Genomic DNA, 18,562 nt, shown 5'->3' with positions numbered 1-18,562 from the left:
GTTACAGTATGTACATAATAACTTTCTGTAATATGAAAGTAGATCAAGAGTTTACTGCCCATGCTGTAAACTGTGTGCTTTCAGATAGTTTTATTTAAAAGATGTTCAGCTACAGTACCTTCTTCTGCAGAGAATATGGTGGTTGTGGATCCAAAGGGACCTTCTCCTTTGCTATTGTAAACTCCCACTTTAACTTCAAAAGGTGATAATGGTGGCATGCTTTCATCTTTGAAAACATATTTTGAGGCATCAGCAGAAGGCACTACTGCCTTCATCCAGCTTGTAGCTCCTAGTGGTCTGAAGGCAACAACGTAGCCGAACTCTCTCCCATTCTGCAACTCTTCAGGAACAGGCTGTGTGAAAAACAACAGCCATTAACTTCAGGTTTATTCTCCAAAAGGTTCCCACTAATTTGCATATTCCCTTTTAATCCAGAAAATCTGAACTATTCAATACAACTATTTTTGACAGTTTTATCTTTACACAATTTGAGGGAACATCAGGCAGCTTCTCAGAAAGGTCTCTCATTAAATCCTGTGGACACCTAGCTATACTTTTGTTTTTAAATTGACCTACGTATTTTAACATTTCCTTTCTTATTAATTATTTTTGTATTTAATCACCTGCCTAGGACATCCAACAAAGATATTCCTTATGAGCAACAGAAGGTGAAGTGCAGTAACAAGTCCTTTTTATAATAAAATCTAAAATGACTAAATGGTGAAGTGAATTTTGCTCCCAAAACTCCTGCAAAAGGTTGGAGTCTTCCCTACACTTAGTATAACCTCTAATTGCTAAATAGAGGGACTGCCACATGGAAAGGGTACATTATATCCTATTGCATAGATGAAAAACAAGTGTTGACACCAGTTAGCATTTTGCTGCCAATGTGACAAACTCTTAACGAACATGGCCATCCTTCTCAAGGCAGCTAACTGCCCAGACCTGCTAGACTGTCAGAATCCTTGATTTGATGTGACTTAAATGGCCCAACGGAGTTCAAGTGTTGGTAGGTGAGGGGGAAAAAAAGCTTAAAGCATATGCAAACACACACACTAACATCTGCTGACAGAAGAGTTTCTGTTGTTACCTTAGTAGTCACTGTGTGTTAAAACGGTTTAAAATGAATTATGTATAAATAGTGGGCTCAACAAACATGTATTTTGTGTTTCTAAGGAATTACAGTTTAATGGGATACACCAATTACATGATCAAATTCTGCCTATTCAAAATGAGGTATTTTTTCTACCAGCTGTGAATTAATAATTTCGGCAACCCCCTTTTCAGTTGCCATCCATGATAAATGATTGAGGCTGCTGAAAAAAAAGGAAACTGAAAGGAAAAAAAAGGCCTAAAAGGCCTTTGGAAAGTTGCTTGTAACTTTGGAAGAACCATTCAGTCTAATTAGATTATTAAACCTCAGAGGCATTTTCCTCTCCCCTTGGGCGATAATACCATTTATTGCTTCTCCTTCCTTAAAATGAAACTCCATATATTAAGTCTGACTGTAGTTATTAATCCTACAAAAGCCAAGATCTACAGAGAATAATGGGGTCTAGCTTTAATTCAAAGGGTAAAAGTATAATACAGTGGTCTTCTTACCTCCCAAGTGATCACTAATTCAGAGCGACTGCCGCCACCTCCACTTACATTAGACGGGGTGACCTTCGGAACTGGGAGAAGAGAAGCCTATTTTTAATCCTCTGTTAAACTCTGCTGAGTTTTGTTTTATTCATTCTCACTTCAAAAAGATAATCAATTTACAGTAGGTTTAAAGTGCAGTATGAATAACGGCAAATCAGCCTACACTTAAACCAACTGGTGTATGCAGAAGTGGCCCAGGTTTAAATAGAGAATAACCTTCCTGTGTAACAGAAGAAGTCAGGCAGGAAAGTACTGTACAGCTGCAGAAGAGTATTTATCTGGGCACTCATGAACAGTTTTCTTTCCCACAGATTATGCAGCCATGCAAAATAAGTGAACTAGGGAAAATGGTTATGTTGAAAACTACAGGGTTTGGTATTTGCATTGAAAATAGCAAGGCAAAGTATAAAACAAATGTGCACACACTCATTTGTGGTGCTTTGCTTCATGATTAAAACAATCCTGGCTCTGGAACAACATGTTTTGAATACTGTTTAGCCCAAACAAGCTAGCAAAATCAGTTAGTGAATGAAAAAAAAACTCACGGGTCTCTTTACTCCTTGCTTTTCTTGAAGGTTTACTTGGTTCCCCAATCCCAACAGCATTGCTGGCTACCACCCGGAACTCATACTCAACCCATGGGTTTAGGTCTACCACTGTGGCCCTCAATTGTCTGCCTCCTATGACTTCAGGAACTGAGGAAAAACCACAAGAGATGCACTTACTGGCTGGCCCTACTCTGATTGAAATACCGATGTAAGAAAAAGATAAGCAGGAAGGTGCTTCAGCGTTAAAAAAATGCCACGATATGCACTTATATAGACATATAACTGGACAGAATACACAGATGCATTAGTTGCAGAGAAACTACAAGGCAGTTGAAAGTTTGCCTCATGATGACTTAGGCAGGAGCAGTCATTCTAAATGCTTGCTGTTACAGAAAGGGATTCCTGTTATGTGAGGTTAGCCTCCAATTCAAGTACTGTATTATGTAAATTATTGCTGTAATTATGATACAATAAAATAAATAATGGCATATATGATACTTTGTATACTTCTAAACATTTTAGTAGAAGATTTCCATTAAGATGTACTTCTGTGTGCAGTTTGCATATTTTTCTCGGGTTTATGTGGACTTTTGCCAGCTGCCCTGGTTTCCTGCCACCTTCCAAAGACATGCTTGTTAGGTTAACTGGTGTCTCTAAATTGTGTGTTTGCCCTGTAACAGTGTCCATGTGCTTTGTATGCTGGATAGGTTCCCAAAACACTAAACAGGAATATAAAGGTATTTCTGACAACAGGCTGAATATCAACTATAAACTATATGTACATTTTAAAGGGTAACAGAGTACAATCATTTTAATTATTCTATTATATTTAGTTGCGTATAGTTTGGATGAAAAAAAGCATCCTTAAGGAAGAAGGAACCTAATTTCTTTGTCACATCTAGTGAATGCTGGTTTCAGGCCCTTCTAAATTTAGTGCCTACCTGTTGTGACAGCCTGCCAGCCCACAGAGAATGGAGTTCTTGCCTGGATGGTATAAATGGTAATTGGACTGTGATTATCAGGGCCTGGCCTCCAGGAAAGCACAGCTGTCGTATCAGTGATTTCTTCTACTCTTATGCTTTCTGGTGGACCCGGTGGACCTAAAACACAGAGAACAGTGAAGCTAACAATAGTTGTAAAAATACGGAAGAGTGCTCTCATTATTAATTGATGCCTCCAGCCCATGTATACAGCTGGTAAAATATGTTTTATTACATTATTAATCATAACCATTTACAGCTCATATTTCTTTGTAAATGTAAAAGCACTTTTGGCAGGTTTCACAAAGAACTGATGGTAAGTGTTACATGTTTGTCTATAATAATAATTAATAAAAATAATTGTGTACATCTTTATGACTTTACAATTCAAAGTATCGCATCGTGTTTTATAGGTGGGGACCCATTTTAAACAAGTGTAGCCCCCACCGAAGTGAATCATAGCAGGCATTATGCAGCGACAGGCTTACCGCAGAGCACATCAGGTTAAGAAGCGAGAAATTAAGGGGATAAAACCCTTACTCTTATGAATAATGACAAAAGATCTTTGTTGACAAATTGTTGGAATCTTGGTTTAAGCTCTAATCCATAGGACAAAACCTCCTACAGCACCATGTCTTCATCACCATACTGGGGCACTGACTTGGATTTACAGATCAAAGAGAACCACCAACCGGTGAACCAACATACAGTTCTACCACTTACATAGCAATCTTGTTTTCCTTACAAGTTCCCTACGTCAGTATTGATAAGATCCAGCTTTGCTTAATGTATGGATGATAACAGAATTCAAGGTGGTAAGACTGTTATATACTGTATTTGGCATTTATAGTAGTCTATTTCTCATTCATTTAACGAAATTATATGGGAGATATAACTGTCTACCAGTTTTTGACAAATTCCTCAAACTTCTAACAATTAATAACAATTACAATTAATAATGTTCTTTAAGTGATCTATTTATATCACAGAATCAGAATATGTAACTTTGTGGATTAAAAAATGACCATTCAACACGATCAATAATTCTTGCTGACCTTATAAAACAACTTAAAGATGAATGAAAAAGGGCATATGGACAACATATTGAATCTATATATTTAATTAATTTTGGAAATATATTTAATAATTGTTCTTCCACTTCCCAAAACTGAAAGCTAGTATACTGTATGTGGTCCATTTCTAAGCCAGCAAAGGATTTGTATGTGGTCTCAGCAGTACTTCTCTGTAAGTACAAAAAACAATAGCAGGCACAAAAAACACATATAAATAAAATGTATACATTACCTCTGACAATAAGATCAGCCCCAGCAGAAATGCTGTCAACATTTGTCTGCACCACGCAGGTATATTTCCCAGAATCCCTCAGCTGTACATTTCGAATCATAATATCTCCTGCAGAGTGCTGCTAACAACAGAAACGAAGAGAAAATGTAAATGGAATTATTTTGTATTTGTAGTTTATTTCACATAACCCTTTTTTTTTCACCACGGACAAAGAGAACTTTAAAAACTACATACTGTACAAACCAGAAAACCAAAGCTTTTGATATAACATAATGGTAGCTTTCAGAACAATTCAAAATTGCTTATTCTCAGTTGCTGTTTATATATTTGTCCATAAATATTATGTGCTTGTCCTTAATTCTTTGCAGTGTAATGCATTAAGTTTAGAGATATTGAAGTTAACCATAATTAGTTATTTAATAATCATATTTCACATGTGCATTTCTGTACTGCATTGCATCAAGTAATTGAATTGCTACAGTGTATGCATATGGAATGTACTGTATGTGTCTTGGCATTACCTGTAGATTAATTCATTTTAACAGGTTCAGTACACAAATGATCTCAGAAAGATGACTGTTCTTAAGTTATATTATTAAATTGTAAAAGAAAGTTTGAGTCCTGTGGTATCAACACTTATATTTTCAAAGAACATTTATTTGCCCTTTTGTATTTCTAATATTGGTTACCAATCTGTCTCCTCTCTTAATCAGGGCAAAGCATAAGAGTGTCAAATGCAATAATAAACTAAACCTGGCCAAGGCAGTACGATTAACAGGATTCACGAGGTTTCAATTAAGAATTGCATAAAAGGAATTTAATGGGAAAGGGGGATAATTTATTATGGCAATGGAAAACCTAATTATGATTAAAATGCTTGAAATTCTTAAGTTCTCCAATACAAATAAAATGAAAAACCCAACTAAGGGTTTCAGTTGCAAATCCCCAAACCATTGTAATTTCTGCAGTGAATTAATGATGATAACCTTCCACACCACAGTAAAGAAAAAACACAATTTAAATGCTTTGTTTTATTCCAGTACACACACATACATATTATATATATGACCCTTTTCTAATCCCTACAACAATATATATGATTATTACAGAAGGGAAGGTACAGTAGATGTGAAAGAAGTACTTATCTAGTACAAATACATCTGCTTTTTATTTTCTTCTATTTTCCAATTACAATGTGACTGTTTTCCTGATAAGCTTTCCTCTAACTTCAGAGTCATAAATAAAATAGTAGTAATTTACTACATGGCAAAATTCGTTCCACTCTGTATATTCATTATGCATCACACTGTTTCTGTTACCATACAGTATGTGCTGTGCTTTGACAACCACAAGGTAATATCACAGACATTGGATGAAGTCTATTACATTTACCTGGCAAGACTATCAAAACTGTATGAGGAAAATGGCTAACCAGAATAGCAAGCAAAAACAACAGAAGGCTGCATATACTTACACCACCAACTTTTTCAAAGTAACCTTTATGGCTTCCAAAATTAATGGGCTGCCCATTGAAGAACCATGTGAATTTAATATCAAGAGATGGATCATGCAACACCTGGCACTGAAGAACTATGCTTTCTCCAACTGTCACATCCATACTAGAAGGAGGTACAGTAATAACAGTTGGATCTGAAAAACAAAGGAAACAAGTTAGCATGTGTATTTCAATCAAAATCACAGACTAATAACAGCAATCTAAATGCAAATCTTTCACATGGTAGTTTAGGGCGAGAAAAGTCAGAAGTAAAATTTAGTTTATTCTAAAATCCAGTTACAGTATGTGTCGAAGGTTTACTGGTGTTGGTGTCTGCATTATTTACAAAACTAACCCAGGTACACAAAGACATGTTGCCTCCCTGAAATAAAGGAAATAACATATTTAAGGAAAAAATAAATTAAACTTGCTCCACTTACACAAAGGGTTTTACTAGAAAATGTTGGAATGGAGGTAAAAAAATGTATGCACTGTACATCTATTCTATGCACAGAAAGAACATGATAACTGTAGGTGTCACTGTTACCACACATTTAAGCCTTTATTTAATATTAAAATGTATTGTCTCTTTGATTTAGGGAAAACATCTACAACCCTGTTAAAGGATTTTTTAAAGTTTAAAGTAAGAATATTTGGTTGATTTTTCATTGGCGGAATGACAATCTTAATGTTCTTTTGTTTTCAGCCTTACTTTGGGTAACTGTAGTCTGCACCATAAAAGTGTCTCTGCTCTTATAAAGCAGGATGCATTTCTTCCCTTTTGGTGGAGCTGCGGGACACATGCTATAAACATTCTGAAAACAGACAACAATTTAATCACTTTTTAGGCTAAACAACGAATGTTCATAGGTAATATTTATTCTGGTAATTTAACACATAAACACCAACAGAACATAGCTCCGGTGAACTGGGAAACTGAACATTTACAGTTTTTTTTCAAAAAATTAATGGGAAAATGCCTCAAATTAAAATGTTTAGCTGTGTTTTTCCCTCACCCCATGTTCAACATGTTTAGCTGACATGTAATTTTAATTTTATTGTTCCTTTGTTGTAAGTAGAGAAAATTGCTGTCTGTTTAAACATAAGAAAATGGTCACATGGCAAGCTGTAATCTTTGACACACAGATAAAAAAAAACTACCATCCCCAAAGTAGTTCCTGACATGTCCAACTCATAATGATGATCAACACTAAAGGTGGCAACTTCCCAGCCCTCTGAGTGAAAATGAGAAACCCAAGTGAGCTCTAAAAGGTGGGGCAATGACTTTGTTTGCCAATATCAGTTAAATCCTGCAGACTCAGACAGTTCATGCCATGAATAGCTATAATCTGCCTATGTTTTCCTACTGTATTTCCCCTCTGCCATTATGGCAACAATATGTGTTTTCTGTAGACTGGTGACGTTCATCGATTTCTCTTGACGTTTGTCTCCTCAGTTCACCTATTTCAGGGTAACTCCACATGGTATGAGAGCGTACATTTCTACTCTTTATTTAAAAAAAACATTTCTGGCATCCACAAATTCTGCATCTAATTATCAAAACAATATGACAACCTAAAAAAACAAACAAAACAAAAATGGATTGCACAGAGATGTGAGAAGTCACAGCACAGTTCAATGAGTTTATTTAACAGACAAGCCCTTATGGATAGCACTGCAAAACCATGCTTTAAATCATTATCGAGGGCCTTTTGCTATCCAATTACAACCTGGCTAACCTAATGTGTTATCATAAATGCCAAGACAAACACAGAACACATATTTAATCACAGAATGTAAAATTGCATTCATGGTATGGGAATATCTTTAAGCACCTGCCAAATGCATTCTCTAATATCCAGCTGAATATCACAAACCAGTCACAGAGTCAAACATTAGGATGAATGCCCTAAGATCTAGCATTGCAGAATAGACACAAATGGAAACTTCAAATTTGAAATGTCACTAATAGTAAACCTAACAACCTAACCTTAACCTATTCCACTAAATCTGTAATGGTACTAGGACTCAAACCACATCTGTATTGTTCATTAAGGTCTAGTTTCACTGATTCTCTAACCCTAACCCTAGCCTGAAAGATTAGTATATTATGAAAATGGTTGGTGCTTCAGGTTTAGACTATATAATTGAATGTGACTGAGCAAAAAGTAAGTATAAAAAGTCTAATCTATGGAAAAACCGTTATTCAGACATCTTTTGGAAATGCTGAATGAAGACTTTTCGTGACCTGACCCTTTAAATGTCTTTAGGTTCAATCTTTGCAATATACAGTACCAATGAGAGAAGTGTTAGGAAAAGGTCATACCTTTAGAGGTTCTATTAAAGTTTAAATAAATAGAAAAAAATGTTTGCCAATTTGTTTTAATGAAGAGAATTAAGCAATTTAAAATTGCAGGATGCACACAAATGCACACTTTTAATTAAGTGCTTAGAAATGCAGTAGATAGGCTAATGCTGATAATGTCCATCCGTTGACCCATTTTATAACTGCTTTATCCGATACAGGGTCGCAAGGCAAGCAATGGGCACAAGGCAGGATACATCCTGAATGGGATGTCAGTCCATCGCAGACACATAGACACAAACACACCCATACTCACACTACAGCCAATTTTCTCAGGAAACAATTAACCCAGTAGTGTGTATTTGTATTATGGAAAGAAAGCACAATTCGGGGAGAACATAAAAAACTCCATGCAGACAGTAAACTAGGTCCGGAATTGAACACAGGGCCCCAGATCAGCCTAATGTCATGAATACTATATACAGTATATAATAAATACATCAAAAAACTAAAAGATTCCATTAAATCTATATGAATACTTGGACCCACACCTGGACCTAAACCACATCCATATTGTTTATAAAGGTTTTGTTTCTCTGACTCATTGGCTGTCATCTGCCACTGAGGTTACCACCTACTGTATTCCATAAACTTCCCTCAGGAAGATAACATCAGTCCATTAAAAGCAGAATCAGTCTTTTGTCTTGTTTGTGTATGATACTGTATATGTAGAATGTTTTTATTGCACCAAGTACACCAGAGTAAATTCCTTGTACTATACATGAAATGTACTTGGCGAATAAATGTGATTCTGATTCTAATCCTAATTCAGATTATCTAGCTTTAACCTAGCCTGCTACAATGCTACGAAAATTTTTTAAACCATATCAGTGGTTTTTAGGAAGGTATCGCAGATACAATTTTGAAACATTAAAACATCCAGCAATATGACAATTAGTGGTATTTACATGTTCAAAGAGTTCACATGGTGTTATGAGTCATGACTTGGGATCAATAATAGAATTTTCCAGTGCCTGGTGTCTCATGCAGCTAATGAAATATTGTAACTCTTTCTTTCTAGCAATTTCTCATGGAGAGCAACCATCAGATCTTGAAAGATCTTTGGTGGAGAGCAACACTGCTACTGACCCAAGCATTGCTTAATGGGTAATAATTCCAGTACAAGTCTTTAGGACATTAATCTTTATATGCTAATCTTACATCCTACACCTTGTCGTAACAGAACAACAGAACAGCTGTGTTCTTGTACAGAACACAGCTGCTAGGTTCTAAGTAGAAGAGCACATACATTACTGTATAAGGTCTACACTGGCATCACTGCACTAGTATCTGGTTCATTACCAGAATTAAAACTTCTATGGTGCCTGTGACCGCAGTGTTGTGTTGCTGAATATGTTAACTTTAGAATTTACTTAGATTGTATTTGCAGTGGAAAGCACTAATACTAGGGCAAATTTGTCAACACCTGATTATCACGATGAAATTTTGGGCAAAGCATTAGCACTGCAATGTTGATGCTATAAATATGCTTTGTGCAGGGCAGGAACAGTAGCAACTGTGGTCAGTACAAATGAGTCACCAGCTCATTAACCATTCCTTGTGAAATGATTTTGATGATGGTGCAAAGCACATTAGGTTTGTTTTTTTAAAAGAGCCATTTCATGGAACATTCTCTTAGCATAATCATTAGGTCAACAAATTCTATAAACCAAAAATAGCAGCAACTAAATGGTTCCAAATCTAACTAAACATAACAACTGGAGAGTACAGACAAAATGTTATGTGTGGATTGTGTATATAGATTAATATAAATGTACAGTACATGAATATACAATCCTCTTGAACAGTACTTGGAAAGCAATGACAAAAGTGTTATTTGTGCTTTACAGTCAAGCAATTTGTATTTGTATATACAGTTCCTGATCAGAAATAAATGTGCACACAGTTATCATGGTGAATGTCTACTTACTGCTGAACAGGCACTGTACACATTATACATAGTTTAGATATTACAGGCAGTTCAATGGGATCCTTAAAAAAGAAGATGTGGATGCATTGAAAGCTAGTATTGTATTTAAGGTTTCCAAGCTTATTCATATAGGTGAATATATGTCACCTATGACTTAACAAAGTAAGTGTGGACAATATCAGCTAGTTATCGCAGACAGATACAGAAGTAGATCAGGAAGATCATGTAATATTGCATTAAATTGGCAAAGCATGCATTCTGCAAATGTGCCTACTGCTAGAAAAACAATGTTACTTTAAATAAGTAAAAGCCAAACGTAGACAAGACAATAAATTATATTTTTACATCATGATCAATGAATGTTTTGTAATGAAAATAACAAGACTGAGATACTGCTCATAGCAGGACATCCAGATTGAAAAGCACTCAATATACAGCAATATACAGTACATGTCTATTTTTGTTTTTAACATCCCCCACTGGTGCAAGTTCCAAGTGTAGCTTATTCTTCCATGTTTATTTTTCACTGCTCTTGACTTTTATTTTATTAACTATCAAAACAGAAATTATCAGTTTATTATACCACTTGTGGTGTATAATATTTTGAATGCAAAATTTTTATATTTACTAATAATAATTAGCAAAAAAATATTTGAACCCATTTTAACATTTTATACAAATAAATGTTTTATTTTGATTATGTGCACTATGAATGCACAGTAACAATATCACCAGACAGATTAATGCTTCAATAGTTATGAGTTTTATTCTTTGACTGCCCAACAATAACAGCAGTTGGAGCTGTAATGTCAAAACTGGGTTAGGCCATAAGGGGGCAGCATAAAGACATTGCAGATACAGGAAAAAACTGCATTTGAACAAGGATATTAAGGAAATAGTGTCACCTGTGTGAAGCCAGTCTTCTCTATTTAAAGGTTCAGGTAGTAGGTGGTCCTTGTCTACTCAGAGGAGAACGTAGGCCTTCGCTATCATGGACAGTGACAGAGCAGAGTCTCACAGTGAGACCTAATGTATGGATAAGATCCTCACTGACAGGTGTGGCAGTGAGAAGCCAGGTCTTGTGGTAAAATGCTGAAAGATCAAAATGGCAGAAGGGGCTGGTTCAAGCAGCAGTTCCGTAAGGGACTGGGAAATACTATAGACAGTCTAAGGATGAGAGAGAACAGGGCTGGTTTAGCAAAGTGTCAGCTCAGATTTGAGTGTGGGACACGTGGTCGAAGTTTAAGGGGGAAACTCAGTTACATGGTGAGATGTTTAATTAGTAGTGTAAGGCTCGAGGTTAAAGTTCACCAGGGTTTCAGACCCCCAGACTCCTAAACGAAAGTTATTGAGAGCAGGAAAAAATCTCATGGAGTAGACTTTCACATGCATTTTAATGGGACTTTAGTATCACTTTTATGAGTTATCAACTATTAACAGAAATTTTGGAACCAATTGTGCATGTACTGCGAGGGATGAGTGTAATTATTTATAAAAAAAGTATTAAAATAACTATGGATTCACGTACTATAGAATTAATTTTACATACAAATTATATAATATTGTGTATTGTGTAATTATTTTAAACAAAACAAAAAACAACACCACCACATTTAGTGGGTATAAGTATTTCTTTACTATTACTTTAGGATTTTTGTTCCTTCTTTGCTGAACATTCAAGGCTGGCCAACAAATTTCACCTCCCACTCCAGAGCAATTGGTTCAGTCCAAAACTGTTGCACCATGTTTCCTTTGAAATGACCATTACTATGTTCACTTTCTGTTAAACAAACCTTTCCTTTAAACAATAAGGTGATTCCTTTGACTTGCCTTTCCACTCACGTAATTAAAATGAGGCCCTCTGCAGTGAAATGTTAGCATTACAAAGGTTTAGAAAATGGTTTCCCTTGCTTATTCCGTGATAAACATGGTTAATTATTCTAATATTTTTAGACTCATAATCCATCCATTCATTTTTAATGGCTTCTTCCAATTCAGGGTTACCTATCCTGGCAAGTGACGGACACAAGGCAGGATACACCCTGGATGGGATGCCAGTCCATCGCAGGGCACACACAGACACACAACCTCACACCAGGGTCAGTTTTCCCAGAAGCCAATTAACCAACCAGTATGTCTTTGGATTATGGGAGGAAACCGGAGCACCAGGCGAACATCCATGCGAAAATACAAACTCCATGCAGGATTAAACCCCGGACCCCAGTGCTGAGAGCCAGTTACCCAAACTACTGCACCACTGTGCCACCTTAGAATAATTTAACCAATTATTTATGATAATTATTTACTTCAAGGTGGGCAGTAAATAAAATTAGATCAGGGGTGTCCAATCCTCTTTCTGGAGAGTCTCTATGTCTCTTTAAGGCAGGCAGCACCTGAAGAGCTGGGAGAAACTGTTAAATTGGTTTAGTTAAGCTATTAAGCAGGTGGTTTAGCTCACAGGCTCTGTGTTGGAATGAAAACCCACGGACACACCAGCACAGAAAGTACATAAAGGACTCTCTTGCCTTAGATCATGCACAGCAAGTGTTCAAAAAGTATACAAACCAAATTGTGAGTGAATATACTGTATATCAGAGATAGAGTTTAAAATGGAATGCAGAAATGTTTGCCTTTCTTGAAAAATTGAATCTGATATAAAGTTTTACAATGCCTCCATGTATAATAAATAAAAATTGATCTGACTAACCAAAAGCATCTCATGATAACAGATCATAGCATAACTCCTTCCTCAACTCCAGTCGTTATGTGCTTTGCATGTTCTATGTACCAGTTCATACAGTATGAACATGCTGTAAGCATAATCCTGCATTTTCTGATGCTGTTCAAATGTGAAATATCAAACAAAATCTCTGCCCACCTTTCTTTTATCTGTGATTCGATGGCAGTAAACAGATCACTGTTCTTAAAAGAGCACTAGTACATATTTCCTGCAGATGACCCATGCAGTCTAATAATGGGCCAGTGAAAATTATTCTTGTTACTACACTCTATCATCATTTGTGTCACACTATATGGATAACCCTAGTTAGTTCAAGATGCTGCCCGTTCAAAGCTCTTGAGCAAAAGTGACTGATATCCATCTTGTCAAATATCTTGTTACCTACTGTCATTATAAAAAAACTGATGACCCTCTCACTCAGTAGGTCAATTACATACATGAAAGAGACCATGCTCACTCTCAGATAAATTGCAAAGCTCTCCAGGAATGATACTGAATTTATTCAGCAGAAATCAGTCAGTTAAAACAGCAAAGTAATCACATCTTATCAAGACTGTTTAAAGAAGAGACCATTCTTTTGTATACACAATGATGAATGTTTCCACATCCTTTCGTTTTAATTCAGAACATCTTTTCCCGTCTCAGAGAATTTCATTAAATAATAAATAGGTGGCTGAAACTCATTCTGGTTGTTCAAAGAACAAAACCCACCAAGAAAGTAAACTACACCCACTTAATCACTGTTTCAAGTTCATGCAACTCATACACTGCATAATCCATTCTTGTGTATTGTGTATAAGTACATGGACTTGAATAATGCACTAGGTCTTTGAATTCTGTTGTTCAGGGATAATACCCAGCTCTGGTCAGAGCAAAAACAAATTTGGTGTTTCCCATTTAGTCCCTGGTGAATATGTTACTCAAGCACAGTGGAAGTTAGCAGGATCAGCTAAATAGAGATACCTGTATTAAATGATTTTCGAGAGAGCAATAACGAAAGAGTAATCCTAGACTGAGATACACAACAGCATTTAGATATGCTTACCTTCATTTAACAGACCTTTCAACAGAATTAATACACTTTAAGCTATTTTGCGAGTATAGAACATAAAAATGAAGCTCACAATGTTATAAGCAATCACATAGATTCAGCTGCCTGCCTAAGCCCTATGCTTTTCCAGTACTTTTAACTTTATGTGTTATGTTTGCTATACACAGTGCCTTAACATTTATTTTAAAGTTGTCATCACAACGTATATGTTCTCATTCATAATATTTTAAACAATTATCTTCCATCAGAGAGGTGGGCTGTACTATGTATCTTAAAAATAATAAACAAGGATCATGTTGATACCTATAATCCCTCAGTCTGTGCAGTTATTGAAGAAACTGCTGTTTCCACATATTCATGCAAAAGGCCACAGCCCATCAAAATCAGCAGTGCAAAAGACTCCTGAAATCATGAACATGGCATACTGTATGTATTAAAATGTAAAAGATGCATTTATTGACAACCTAGTGTGAACATAATAATAAGAACTATAGCAACCTTTTACTTGCGTAAATTCAATAAAGAATTCGTTAAGGTGAATTCCCATCCATTATTGATTGCTCTGTGGGTTTAGTCCAACAAAGCCCAAGCAATTTTTTTAGAGTAGAGTACTTCATTTGCTCTCCATGTATGAAATACCATTGCTGTAAATAATGTATTTTTTAGCCACCTACTGGTTACTAATGAGTTGACCTGCTGTAAACTTACAGTATCATGTAACAAATTTCACCCACCACATTTTCAGTAAAATCCTTCACATTTTGAAATATACATATTTTTCTTTAGGACACATCAAACAACTATTCTGAGAAATCTATTTCACTTTTGAGCACATCACATTCTTTTTACTTTTGTCTGCTTAAAACTGGAAACAATGCTAAAATGCCTTCTCGTCTGCCCTACAGCAACTAGTTTATTCTGTTATGTTTTGTTGAGTACCTACAGTATGAAGCACAACTTGCGCCAATAAAAAAAGAAATGACTTCCACCGGTAAGAAAACATTTTGGACGTTTGATCACTTTTCTAGAGTATATTACTGGGTATTTGAGTTTTGATTCAAACATGTTGTGTAGTTTATGGGATCATATTTAAGCACCAATCTTGGGAGGTTTTTAAATATGTTGTCAAAATTCCCATACAATCCTAATCAAACTAGACAATATTAAATTGGGCTTAGAACCGCAAGGGACACAAGCCTAAATATATTGTCACTTGTTTCTCAATTGCATTCCGTTATTAATTTAATACATCCCAGACAGTGCAGAGCATTACCAAAACAGATGTTAACACCTAATTGAATGATTGTCCTCACTCAAACATTCCAGTTCCTAACAGTGGTTTTTGTTGTATTGAGATACACTTGAAAATATATATTAATTAGCAATATTCAAAGAAAAATGCAATCTTATTTGAATGCCAGACATTGCGCAGACCCTTTGTAATTTATGGCTTTCTACTAGCAACTACTCCCAAAGAAGGTCCAGAGCAAAGATAATGTTAGGAATATAAACTTTACTAACACCATTTAAAGTTTTATTTTATACAGTATACAGCATAATTTCTTCATTATGTATAATCCACCTCAATATATGGTATATGTACAGGTACATGTCTTATATATGGTCAATATATTGTCTTCGGTACTGATAAGGTTTGAATGCTAATGAGGTGTTGTCATATTGTGTTGTAGTAACAATGGTTGTTGGACTTATTTCCAGAACAGACAAACTAATGCCATTCGATTGTGCTAAATCTACTCAGACTCATGTAGCTGAATATTTGCTTCTGTTCTTGACATTATCCAGCAATTTAACTTCCAGCAGTTCAATGCAGAATCTTATTTATTCCAGGTAATTAAAAACTGGTTCATATCTCAGTTCTACACAATTTCAGAAATGAGTCAAAAACAAATTAAACCTGAGCCAAAACCCCCACCTTTGCGCACAGCATCAGTGCATAAAACTGGATCAAGATTCATTCAAATCACCTCCATGACCTTGACTGCTGACCTAAGTGCATTCATAAAAAATGAAACAAGCTTTCTTTTTATTAATCAGAACAAATGCCACTGCAGACTGATTTCTGGAAGAACATTCTTTGTGCAAAATTCAACTTCAGCAATCAGCACTCGAAAAATAAAACATGTTAGTATTGTGCCTTCCCGATTTTCTGTGAACTACACACTACTTATTTAAAAAAAAGCCTTAAAGAACCCTTTCTTATAAATGGATTGGCTAAATTCATTGCTGAAGGGACAAGCCATTTTTTTTCATTGCTATGATATCTTAAAAAAAACATTAAAAATCCTTCCATTATAGAAGGGTATGCTGAATGCCACCCTGAAAAAGCAAACGAAGAAGAGTTTCTATAGCAACCGATTTGCAATTCCAAAATGAGTGGAAATGCCAAAATGCATTTTAATAGAGTATTGTTGACTTGGCTTTTTAACGTGCTTAAAAAATCACTGACTTGCGGTGAAAGCAGTTTAATTTATTGAACTCTTAAATAAACAAGGCGGCACAGTCCTCTTAAAAAACAGATTACTCTTTTTTTGTGAAACAATGTATTCAGTGGTAGAGATAGACAATACCACTAATACCATGTTGAAACTCTGATGTAAAACCTTAGTTCCTTGGCTTTGTTTTTGATACCACAATGTATTCTGATGTATTTCAATCTCACTTGTCTTCAACAATTTCATAGGCCAAGAGTGATCTATTATTGTTCATTGTCTACTGTATAGATATTTTTCAGAACAAAACGAGCATAATCTTTCAACATGACAAGGTACCTCAATCTTTGCAGTCAAGGTCCAGAAACTACGCTCTTATTTGCCTGTGCATGATCTGTGCATAATTATGTTACCAGCTTGCTTTACATATACTGCAAAGAGTGCTTTCATGAATTTGTGTATGCTGTGGTGATTCGCAGTAATTTTGCTAGAGCCAATACAACAAGGAAAGTGTATCACAGATTTCCTTGTAGGAAGCTACAGCTGTGATAACAAATGCTAAATACAGTACATATGCATTAAATAATGTACACACTGTATTGTTTAAGTTCTGTATTAACAGGTTCTTAGAGTGAGCGACAATGATGCTCAAAGATTCTAGACCTGAAGCAACAGTAATACAGCAGTGGCAGAAACCACAATTAAATCAATGAAAACAGTCAAAAAGCCACTCCATCATTAAGACTGGTGTGGCAGAGATGGATATTCAGTATATACTCTAGTATATTAAGCAAAGCTAAAAACAAACCACACACAGGCTGCAAATAAATTGTAATTATGATGAGATTTACAGATGCTGAATTTCATGTCAATATAGTTAATCTTGGCAACAAATCATTGTGGTACTGCTGAATTAACTAATAGCTTAATAGTGGGTTTATTAAGTTTCTGTTCCATGTTCACAACAGAAATAGATTCACCTAACACCAGTAACTAAATTATAGATGATAAGGTGCCCGTTGACCAAGACTGTGAAATTCCATTAATATTCATTTCAAAGCTGGTGTATATAATGTATAAGGGTTAGTACTCTGATGTAAGGAATTATACAGTGGAGCACAGCTTAAATGAATGCTGCTAGACAGCAAGCGCTGAAACTGAGAGATATGAACATCAGATTCTGAAAGACAACAGCAGGGAAAAATAGTGTAGCACCAAAAAATATTTCTAATTATCTCAAGGGACTTACTGTAACAGCAACAAGTGGGTAACCCACATTTCCATGGTTCGTTTTTACTATTAACCTTATTTTATTTGATTTTCTCAAGCAGGTTGACCTTATTTCTGACACACAGGGGCTCTTTTTTGTAACATTTAGTGAGAGTATATTGGGCTGCTGAGAATGACTTTGCTGAAAAAAAAAGGTTACAATTGACACCTTCTGATCTGTGACCTTCAATTTTTAATCAATGTTATATGCTGAGATCAAAAAGATGAAAAAAAATAACAACCAGTGTGTCTTGCTGCTACGAGGAAACCAGAGAGAGCACCACGTGCAGAACAAAGCAAGCCGAAACAGTGCATCTTATAAAGTCTCCATACATTTTTAATAAAGTATAATAAGTCACGACAAAAGTGACAGGCTAGAAAGGTGATGCAGTGTCTCAGTGGTTGTCACACACAGAGAGTTTGACACTAAAGCTATATTTCAACCAATTTAAAATACATTTTGTTTTTTTAACATAGGACTTTTTCATTTCATATCATCTAATATAAAGACTAAATCCAAAATGCTAGATGTACATGGATTTCAGCCCTGAAGGAAGAAGAAAGATTGTTTTTGTCAGGTCAAACTCTAGCCCCTTCACGTGTACTTGGTATTTAAATATTAATTTTATTTTCCCTGTCGTGTCGTTTTTTCTACTACTTTGATATAAATTGTAGAAAATTTTGAATGTCTAACACCGTTATCCACTTCAGTATTTTGTAATTCTTCAACATTTTATAGTTTCAATGGCAAAATAACACTGGATTAACAATGCTCACAAGAT

The 18,562-nt window shown here is 35.5% G+C and overlaps 1 protein-coding gene across 1 annotated transcript in view; it reads right to left on the bottom strand.

Annotated features, from left to right (window-relative positions):
* The window catches only part of cntn4 (contactin 4), a 132,223-nt gene that overhangs the window by 7,048 nt on the left and 106,613 nt on the right, over positions 1 to 18,562 (bottom strand). Inside the window, exons 12-17 of the mRNA XM_088916437.1 lie at positions 5,952 to 6,127; positions 4,478 to 4,598; positions 3,134 to 3,292; positions 2,190 to 2,339; positions 1,603 to 1,673; positions 119 to 353 (exon numbers count right to left, since the gene is read on the bottom strand). Coding sequence (XP_088772563.1) covers positions 119 to 353; positions 1,603 to 1,673; positions 2,190 to 2,339; positions 3,134 to 3,292; positions 4,478 to 4,598; positions 5,952 to 6,127 — 912 coding nt within the window. The remainder of the gene's footprint in view (positions 1 to 118; positions 354 to 1,602; positions 1,674 to 2,189; positions 2,340 to 3,133; positions 3,293 to 4,477; positions 4,599 to 5,951; positions 6,128 to 18,562) is intronic.

Source organism: Atractosteus spatula, chromosome 5, assembly GCF_055471065.1.
Source record: "Atractosteus spatula isolate fAtrSpa1 chromosome 5, fAtrSpa1.hap1, whole genome shotgun sequence".
NCBI classification, from domain to species: Eukaryota; Metazoa; Chordata; class Actinopteri; order Semionotiformes; family Lepisosteidae; genus Atractosteus; species Atractosteus spatula.
This window is presented reverse-complemented; position numbering and strand designations above follow the sequence as displayed.